General features: G+C 46.6%; 1 protein-coding gene across 1 annotated transcript; it reads left to right on the top strand.

Moving 5' to 3' along the window:
* The first annotated feature begins 1,489 nt into the window (after positions 1–1,489).
* On the top strand, positions 1,490–2,377 carry cdk5r2b (cyclin-dependent kinase 5, regulatory subunit 2b (p39)). Its single transcript, XM_008293521.1, has one exon. It carries the CDS (start codon positions 1,490–1,492, stop codon positions 2,375–2,377), a length of 888 nt encoding a protein of 295 aa, XP_008291743.1.
* Positions 2,378–10,690: the final 8,313 nt, after the last annotated feature.

Genomic DNA, 10,690 nt, shown 5'->3' with positions numbered 1-10,690 from the left:
TAGTAACTTAAAGGCCCAAATAGGTTCACAATAGTCCAGATCAGATCGTTCTAAATATTCCAAACATGAGTTTAAATGAGGTGGAAGGTGGAATGAAACCTGACCTGCAGCAGTGATCAGCTTAAGTTTGCTCATCAATGTTTCTCAACAAATAGCAAAAAAGAAAAAGAAGTCTATTCAGGTGCTCTGCTGCACAGGTGGATCGAGTTGTCTCACATTCATTAAAAGAGGACAAGAATATATTAGAGATGCCAACAAAGGCCAGCGAGCAGGTTGATACAGCACATCATTCACCCGTCGTAGTCAGTGTAAGAAACTGTCTTTCTGACAGCTGACGAGGTGAGAAGAAAACGGTCAGATTTTATAAAATACCACTGACTTCCCAACAACAGCTGAACCAGAGCAGAGCTTCTATCAGTGGCAACCAAGACCTCAAACCAACTGCTGAGCGAGGGCTGCTGTGCCGGTCGATGATACCGGGAGCAAACTAGCCTGTAGTTAGATCTGGTGTCTCCTCGTTGTGCATGTTTCCTACAACCTGGAGCAAAGACAGCAGCAGTTACACGAACATGTGGAAACAACATCATTTGTTAGCTGAACGCCAAATGAAGCCAACGTGTCCTGAGTGCATTTAAATCTGACATCAGGGCCGAGATGGTGCAGCTGCTGTGGACATCCTTCCAAATATTCCAGTAGAAGGTGGAATTGAAGCAAAATATTGTTTTCCAGAAGTGTCCCTGTCTGCAGCAATCATCAGCTTAATAAATACTTCAATAAATACTCAATAGAAGTATTTTATTCCAGCTTGTTGCTTCACTGTTTTAATGAGACTAAATATTATCAACAGAGAACAAAACATTCTGCACATATTGATCCAGTTGTCTTTCATTGATTTAAAATAAGAAGAAATGCCACTGGAGGGGAAGAGGCAGCAGAGCAGTGAGCAGGTTTCTGCCCTCCATCAGCCTCCTGTTGGTCGCTGTGGGACCCTGACACGGTTACACGTCTGCTTTATAAATAGCAGCGATTTTTCAGAAATAACTGGACTGCTGGTGAAGTGATCGCACTTGTAGCTGCTATCAATGGCAACAGAGACCTAAAAACAACACCCCCAGTGATTGGATCATTGATCGGAGCTCTGATTGGCCGGCTCGGCTGCCAGTCAGCGGCTGCACTTGCTGGTTCGTTTAAACCCAGGATTTACGCATAGCGACTAATCTTCGTTTAGGTTCCAGCCATATAGGATTGTGTCGCAGCGAGGCGCAGAGAGACGGAGAAGGACGGAGAGCATCTGTTGGAATATAATTTCACCCCTCAGACATCCATCTTCCTCCAAATCTGCCAACAGACGGGCTGAATAGACGCGTAAATGGAGTTCCAATCGCTGTCGTGACTGTTGTTCACCGCCTCTCACTCTGCAGAAGATTCTGCGTTGTAAGTTGCAGCAGCATCCAAAAACCCACCGCAGCTCTTCTCCTCCTTTGCAGACATGGGGACCGTCCTCTCTATATCTCCCGCGTCGAAGAAGGCGTCGATCATGGACGCGGAGGTCGGAGGAGACGCGCTGAAAAACGACAAGAGCCTCAAGCGCCACTCCATGTTCGTGTCCCTCTCCTGGAAGAAGCTGGTGGCCAATTCGGCCAAGAAGAGCGCAAAGAAAGTCACCCCGAACCCGCTGCCCGCCCGCGAGCTGCCGTCCAGCCAGGTGGCGCAGCTCAACAGCGAAAACATCCGGAAGACGCACCAAACCGAGGAGAAGAAGCCCAAAGCGCCCATCCCGGTGCCGGTGCCCACGGTGCCCACGCAGACCATCGAGCCCGTCGTGCAGAACGGGAGGCTCTCCTCGGTGCAGAAGCAGCCCAGCAGCCTGTCGCTGGTGTCGCCCCGACGGATAGTCATCCAGGCGTCCACCGGGGAGCTGCTGCGCTGTTTGGGGGACTTCATGTGCCGCAGGTGTTTTAAACTGAAGGAGCTCAACAGCGGGGAGGTGATCCTGTGGTTCCGGAACATCGATCGGACTCTTTTGCTGCAGGGCTGGCAGGACCAGGGCTTCATCACGCCGGCCAACGTGGTGTTCGTGTACCTGCTGTGCGAAGACACGATAGCGGACAGCATCGACAGCCCGGCCGAGCTGCAGGGCACCTTTCAGACTTGCCTCTACCTCGCCTACTCCTACATGGGCAACGAGATCTCCTACCCGCTCAAGCCGTTCATGATCGAGGCGAACAAGGACGTTTTCTGGGAGACGTCGCTCCGGATCATCAACAGGATGAGTGCCAAAATGCTCCAGCTCAACGCGGACCCGCACTTTTTCACCGAGGTCTTCCAGGACCTGAAAAACCAGCGCGAAACCAACGAGTCCAACCTGGACCGCTGACATGGAGACGCGTGGAGAGAGACGCTGGTGTAGTTTTAAAGATGAATGTAAAAGATTGCGCGCAAAAATACACATAAGGGGGTGGGTTTTTTGAGTGGAAAAAAAACCCCTTGAAGGCTTCTGAGGGGGGGAAGGCCTGGATGTGACTGTCATGATGATGTTACACAACTTCAGTGTGGTGTTTAGGCTACAGCGTAGGAGATTTCATACTTGCATGCCGATGCTATATAGTCCTCTTTTGTCTTGTTCCCCTGAGTGACGCAGGGATTGACTCCGTGGTACAAATCACATTGTAAGTGGCGCTCAAGCCCCCATTTCATTCATGATTAGCCTACATTGTGAGTCAGTGAATGGCTGTCGCAGTGAGGTGAGCTTCAGGGAGGAACACAAATAGATCCGTGAGCCTGAGCGTGGAGGCGGAGCTGTCCGAGGTGCTGACCTGTGCAGCCATTCCTCCTCCACTCCCCGCTGTTTGAGTCACTTTCACGCACCACAGAGCCAAGCGAGGCTTAAGAGGACCAGAATCAGCTCATAAGCCTAAGCCTTGTTAAGGTACAGGTAGTGTATTCTAGTTTTTGTTGTTTTTTTTAAACCATCTCAGTCAGCTGATAGTTAATCTGTTGAACATGCAACAGATAGCAGAGGCTTCTTTATTTAAGGAGGCGACACACAATGCTTGGTGCATCTGTTCCTCTGTGGGCAAAAAGAAACCCATGTGCAAACCCTGACCATGCTGTATGTATGCCTATTTTAATATCTATTTGGTATGTTGCTGTTTTCAGCTCCTCTTGTGTGATTAAAGAAAAAAAACACCAAATCTCATCATTTAGTTTGTGCATTACCAGCTGTAGGGACGTACCTGTAGGCAGGCCGTTGGTTCAGGTTCAACAGGAGGGTGAGGAAATGTAAAATTAGCAAAGGGAGCATCTTTCCCTCCCCTGCAGTGTGTTAAATTGCACTAAATGGGGCCCATAGGCGGCCACGCAGCCAGATCATCACCCCCAGGCCTCTGTTATGCTTTGCTGTCCAATACCAGTCGCCCACCGGATGTATTGCTCTGCAACTCACTGCAGAGGTCCATAGAGACTGAATGTACAGTTTTACAGAGATTTCAAGACTTTTTTTTTTTTTTTTTAAATCTTATATGTGCCAACTATAACATGGCCTGAAGCGATATGGTTTACATGTACATATCCCACATTTCCAATTTGCTCTTGGTTTTACTTTCCTCTGCCTGTTTTTGAAGGCTGGCTGCACACGATGTAGTTCGAGCGTTATGGAAACAAAATAGAGCTTAACGGTCAAATGATTTCTTCTTTCTTTTTTTTTGCTCTGTTCTGTAAAATGTGCTGTTTGCCTCGGTTCGCTGGCTTCGGTTCACTTTCAGTTCAGTCGATTCAGGATTCTTCAGAATATAATATTTAATGTACAGATCTCATGTTAAGTGACAGAAGACTATCGTTTTTGCACATGCGTCGTCGCAGTTTCTATAAGCTACAAGTGATTTGACTCCAACTCTGAAACCAAACGTTCAGGGCCAACCTGACTTTTATTGAATGCTACGTGGTCCTTCTGAGTGATCGTTGTGATGTTGTGTTTGTGAATCCATTGCTTGGAAAGTGAATTATAATGCTGCTATTTTGCACAGCTGTGAACAAACCCGTGATGTTTTTTGCACAGTGGTATACGATGATGGTGATGTACCAGTGTTTCCTTTCAGGTGCTGGAGTGTTTGCCATTAGGTCCGCCGTTACTGACACCACCGGTTCTCGCTCTAGGATGTTCATCTGTGAATTAAATCTTTTTGTACAGCTCATTTCTTTTTGTTTTTCCTATATGTCATCTATGGAAAGTGATATTTAGGTGTGTGCTGTTTTCTGTGGTGTTTGCGCCACAGCTGCATCCACTCTCTCTACATGTTAATTAAAGGTCAGTACAGTAATTGTTTATGGTGACCATAATGAAATAAACCCAGACTTATCTAGGATCTCTCGTCGTTTGGTTCATTTAATGTCTTGTGTTGATGTGTGGACTCTGTGTGCCAGCGTGCTTATATCCATGTTAATACAGACCTTGCAGTTTGTTGAAGCGTTAATTAACTCGGACAGCCTCTTATCCACACACACACACCACCCGCTAATCCTTGATTTGCAGGGAACCCTTGAGACATGATTATGCAATAGAAATAAGCCCATGACGAATATGCTTACCGGGATGTGTCGGCGATGCTGCTGCAGGTTGCCATGAGACTGGGAGTCAATGGGTTTCACTGGTTGCCATGAAGCTAGAGCTCAGTGAGACTGAAGATATATTCAGTTGAAGTTCTGAGGAGATGGTTGTAGATATATCTGTACCAGGAGCTGCATCACATCCTAGAATATGCTGCAGGTGAAAGCTCGTTATGCAGCGAGGCCAGCAAAGCACGCTGACACACATAAGGGGTATTTTTGGTTCCTGTCTGTGTGTCCTGGGTATTCCAATCGGGGCCACGTTCTGAAATTGGAGCACATGCGACTAAAACAGAAAGTCAGTTGTGAAAACCTGCACAGTTTAGGAATCTGCGTCTGCTCGACTGGTCTGTACATGTTTAAAAGGGTTTTCAGAGCTCTGCAAAAAATAAATACATGTTTTATATCCACATGAAGAAATACAACAAAATGTGAGATTCTGACTCTTCAGATGCTCCCATCGCTCCAGATCAAGGGTGCGTTGACGGTTCAGTGTATGACAGAATGGAGCTGAATCGATACGGATTTCCTCCTGGATTTATGAATAAGCCACGTGGGCTGCAGGGTTCCTTCATGTGATTGGTCAGAATCTGCTGCAGTCTCAGAACTGTCTGTGACTCGGCTGCTCTCTCCCTCGCTCTGCTCTTCCAGGGACGTACAGGCTCTATTTACAGAACAGGAATTTTTGAAAGGCAGACAGAAAATAAGAGAAAAGGCATCAGGACAGAAACACAGCAGGAGTGAAAGAGTTTGGAGGGAAGGTGGTGGTAGAGGGAGTGGAAATAGATTTAAATAGGATGAGGGAGAGGAGGACAAACGGATGAAGACAGACAGGTTTCCATTTCATTCAGCTGCTGCTGATAATCGAACCTTCGTTTCATTTGAATTTAAAACACTTCAGAAGTGAAAGATTTACGATGCTCACAACTAAACTATAACGTCTATCTGGACTGAAAAATCTCACTTTTTTCAAATAACAGACATAAAAATAATGTGTGTCTGGTGTGAACAGTATCAGCAGCTCACAGCCAAACATCCACACAGGTTAAGCTTCGTTTTCTTGCATATTCTGATCTATTAGGTCCAGCGATTGAAGGTAAACAAGACGCCACATTGAGCCAAATAGCTCTCTTGTCACAGATTAGTTCTTTTTCTCTCTGCCGACTGTGAACAGGTTGACTCAGTGGCAGAATCCTGCAGCAGCATTATGTAACCGTCTCCCAGCAGCACCGTGTTGTGAGCCTTCTCTTTGTTATTAAGATTCAACCCAAGTCTCCTGCATATCTGTCTGCCAGCCAGCTTTCTGCATTCTCCTCCGCTGTGTCTCTATAGTAACGGCTAGGTAAGTGAATGAGAGCCGGCCAGAGTGAGCTGTGAGGGGCTGAGCGTGGGCTGAGCGCTGCTACACGGCCAAGTGATCGATGAAAGACATGCAGAGTGTGTTTGGAGTGTTAGTGGATGTCTGCTGGTGCAGGCATGTCTCTTCCACATCCAGCCGCTCTGCGTCGGAGCTGCTCAGGCTTCAGCTGGTCTCTGTGGATCTGAAGCTGTCAGTTTATCGCACGATGATGTCCAACAAAGCCGGGTCAAGCGTCATCTCTGAAGCTAACATTGCAAGTGAAATGCAAAACAGTTACTCAGCTGCTGCACCTAAATACCTTTTTCTGGTAAATGCATTTACTCTTTCACATGTTAGGACACCTGATGCTTCTACTTTACAACTCAGAGGGACATTTTAACCCCACTCACTGATTTCTTTAGTGTCTAGTTACCTTTCTGATGAAGATTTAGAATAAAACATACCATCATTTGCTAAGGATATGAAATAAAACAAACATCTATTGGTTGTACCTGTGATCCTGGACATAACGTCACATAAAAGCACCTGAGTGTGTTGACAACATTCAAAAAGTTTCCCTCAGCAAACTAAAAGCACCAAAGAAAAGACAGTAGTAAATACAAAGCTGTGCAGCAGAACTGTGGGGAGACTACGGTTGTGTTTTTAATTCAAAAGAGAATCCAAATGCAGGACACGGCAGGCAGACAGGCAGGAAAGGAGCAAGCTTTCATGTAAAGTTGGTAGTGATTTACAGAGGGCCGGGCAAACACAAAACTCAAGAGGCAGGTTCGCCTAAAGCCAAGAAAGTAAGAGATCCAAGAAGCCTGCAGGAGAAGAAGCACTGACAGTGAACACAAAGGAGGAACACAGGTAGGGAACAGAGACGAGCTGACAGCTGACGAGGGGAAGGCTGGATTATAAATACGCAGGGAGGCAAGAGTACGGAGACATTCACAGAAGTGTGAAAACACAGGAACAACCAAAGACATGCGAGGAAAGGGATTACCAAAGTAAAAACAGAAAGTGACAACAAAAAAAAAAGGTATGAGACTGGCTCCCACACAGACGAACAAAGAGACACAGACAGTGATGCATGAAGCACCGAGAAACAAGGAGGAAATAATAGAAACCAGAGACCAGGACGGCCAGCTGGAGCCACGAGAGGGAACCGGCTGTTTGTTGAGTACATAAACTAGGTTTAGAACTGATGTTGAATATCTGATAGTGATAAAAACAAACGCACTTCTTTTGAGCAGAACTCTGATTGCAAACAACCGAAGTAAATAACCTCCTGTGATCCATCCATCCATCATCTCTACACCTTCATCCTCACCAGGGTCATGGGGGCTGGAGTCTATCCCAGCTGACTCAGGGTGAAGGCAGGTTCACCTGGACAGGTAACCAGTCTATCACAGGGCTACACTTAGAGACAGACAACCAAGCACACTCACATTCACACCTTGCCAGCCAGTGTTTTGGTTCATCCACAGGGAATCATTTACCATTTTCATCTCTCCATCACCTTTTGCACTCATGCAGCCCGACATCATCACACCCACGGCTGTGCTTCACTGTTGGGACGATGCCTCTACTGTGGTCGTCATGATTAGATTCTGCAAAGAATGTTTATCAGACTTCTTTTCATCTCCTTTAGTTAAGTTTCATCTTGCAGTTCTTTACCAGACAACAAGCAAAGGTGTTTTTTCTTAATGCCAGTCAGAGGTTGACCTGAAGCACCGTCCTTTACTGGTGCCCAATCTGCAGCGTTTACCCGTCTGTTGTTTAGAGCTTGTTTGTGGAAATAACCCACAGTTTAGGAAGACGGCCACAGCAGCTCTGGTTAGCAGCACTTTGGTTCGTTCCATACGTCCTGATTACTTCTATAACTGGTGTTTAGTTGGCCATCGATCATCCAGCCTTCTTTTCTGTTTTTGTGAGGTCTCACACTCTAGCATTTAATTTCCATGTGAAGCCATGATGAAAACGTGCAGGCAGACAGTCGATGCAAAACTGACAAGGTTCTGGTTCACGGCTCATTTTTATAACTGAGTCCACATAGTTGTGCTGATTGGAAATCACAGGAGGAGGTAGTTTAGTTTCAGTGACTGCAGGTTTTCTGGTTAGTGTGTTAGCTGCTACGTGTTGGGGCTTGTGTTTTTATTATCGTTGGTTTTTTAACGTGTCGGCTAAATAATGCGACTTTGGAGAAATGATTTAATTTGAATCATTTGGCGTTTCAGTGGTACTGCTCAGAGGTACACTCACTTCTCCAGATACTCGTCTACCGCTGGTGAAAGACGAGGAGAACGACAGTTTGGTGAAGTTTGAACTGTATTTTATTCTGTGCATCTGATCCAGTATACGTGCTGTAGACACTCCCTGTTTGATCACTACATTTACTTCTGATTGTCTTTCGCCCAACGTTTGTCGTCTTCATCCATTTGGGAAAAAGACCAAGTCTGGACAAACTGAGACAACACCTCAGAGGGATCAGGTCTATTTTCCTGTCCTCCTGCTACATAACCACTCTGCTAATCTCTTTAACTAGATTACTCCACAGATGAATTACAGCTCCAGGCACTCGGTGGCCACTATTAGACGCTGGTGTGATGTCCAGCAGAGAGGAGGAAACGCAGCCAGACTTCATCGCTCAGTTCATTTAGGAGGGATCTGCTTCATCTGCCTTCACGTTACGTAACGGCCCGCGGTGTGATGTGTGGCTTTATGACATCTTAGTATTTAACGTCGTTACACAATATGCAGTACTAATTCCTTCATTCATCTCACACCTACGCGCCGTTCATTGTTATTGTCTCTTCTTCGCTGGTGAATCACTTCACACTGCATGAATCTGCTTGATTATTCATCCATTTGGTTTTATGTAACCGCCGCGATGCGACCCGGGTTCAGAAGTATCGGGGTGCTCAGATCGCAGACCGTCATCTAAAACGACAAATTAGCATTTCAAGCCAAGCGCTGTTGATTTCTTGTGCTGCAGGCTGGAATCTGCAGCTCAGATTAAATTCATTTTGCATCAGAATGATGGAAACATAACCTTTGATGCTGAAAACGTAGGATGTGGGGGTTCTGATTCTCCAGCAGAAGTTAGTCTGGTGTCTAAAACCCCTCAACAGAACACATTAGCCTGCCAGAAATGAAGGCAATGTCTGGGCAGCAGAACAACAGTCTGCACTGAGTCTGTGGTGTGACATTAACAGTCTATTGAAGGTGTTACATCAGAGCAGCGGGGCAATAATCAGACAGTATGTCCAGGGGTTGTGTTCTGTCCCACAGAATCTGTCTGTGGGTGTCTCTGATGAAGAGCACAAACACAGGACATTGGTCTAAATCACTCGTCCTTGCTTTCCTTTCTCTGCTCTTCCATCTCCTCCCCTCACCTCTCTGAGTCGCTCTCCAGATCTCGCAAGTCGTCGCCCTCTTATTCTCGAGTCTATTTCAGCACCACGTAGGTGTGCTGTTCTAAATTAGCCCGGCCTTCATTACCACTTTCTCCGGCTGGAAGAGTGACTCACTGACTGCAACGCTTCACACCGAGCAGCCGGCTGCCTCGCTCTGTGTCCTAATAACGCACCGCTGGGACAGACGGACTGATTGTTTTCACAGAATACGTGACTCACGGGTTCTCGTCAGAATATATTGAAATTGTTGAGCGAGTGGTTGTGAGATCACCTCCCTGTAGCGGCTGTGATCCTTTAACCTACAGCTTCCCCCTCTTTCAGGCTTTTATTCTTTTTAATTCCACATGACACAGACTGTATTTACTGTGGACCAGTTTAGCGACACGTATGTGCTCTGAGGTTGCAGCTTTTCATGTTCACTGATGAGTTTCCTCAAGTCGCTCTATAAATGGACGCTGACCCCACGCTGACAGGAACTGGAATTAGTGGTTGCCAGAAAGGTATAATAGGACATGCTCACAGTAGACGTGCTCTAGAAAGGGCCTGTAGGCTGTTTGGTAAGATTTATAAAAAAACTCAAGTCCTGAAGGCGGGTTTGAAAAACTGCACGAAAGCATCCAGACAAGAGACAAACGCTCAGATTGTGGATCAGAGTGACAAACATCACAACAACAACAACATCTTCTTCATCAATCACACATAAGTTTCCTTCTAACATAAGTGCTGCTCAGTAACAGACTGTACAAGCACTCAGAGGTTTTTTTCCTCCTCCTCCTCCACCTCCTCCACCTCCTCCTCCATCTCCTTCGTGTGTTTTCTTCTCGCGCCTCGGTCTTCTGCGTTCACACTGTTAATCCTGTGGCTTTGCAGGAAAACACCCACCTAGTTTGTTATGCAAGAAGAGAGAGGATGAGGATCAGCAACAATAGGTGCAGCCAGATTAGCGGCCGGGCCGGGCCGGGCCGCTCGGAGCAGAACACGGGGACAGTTGCAGTGTTGTGGAAGTGACTCAGGCCCGGTGCAGTTTCCACGACGCAGCTCTGAGCAGCACACGGTGTTCAGAGGGTGAACAAACAGCACACCAGGGACGTACACCTCTCACACCTTCCCTTCCTGTGTGTGTGTGTGTGTGTGTGTGTGTGTGTGTGTGTGTGTGTGTGTGTGTGTGTGTGTGTGTGTGTGTGTGTGTGTGTGTGTGTGTGTGCAGAGGAACGAGGTGAGAGAAAGAGATTCAGTTGTCAATAGCGACCCAATGTCTCTCCTATTGATATGCAGGTCACACACACAAACACTGAGTAGTGAATGACTGACCCACTCTCTCTCTCTA

This window comes from Stegastes partitus, unplaced genomic scaffold (genome assembly GCF_000690725.1).
Source record: "Stegastes partitus isolate 25-593 unplaced genomic scaffold, Stegastes_partitus-1.0.2 Scaffold890, whole genome shotgun sequence".
NCBI classification, from domain to species: Eukaryota; Metazoa; Chordata; class Actinopteri; family Pomacentridae; genus Stegastes; species Stegastes partitus.
This window is presented reverse-complemented; position numbering and strand designations above follow the sequence as displayed.

What these genes read in the sequence shown, in the direction of transcription:
- cdk5r2b (XM_008293521.1), top strand. Translation starts at nt 1,490, where the DNA reads ATGGGGACCGTCCTCTCTATATCTCCCGCGTCGAAGAAGGCGTCGATC.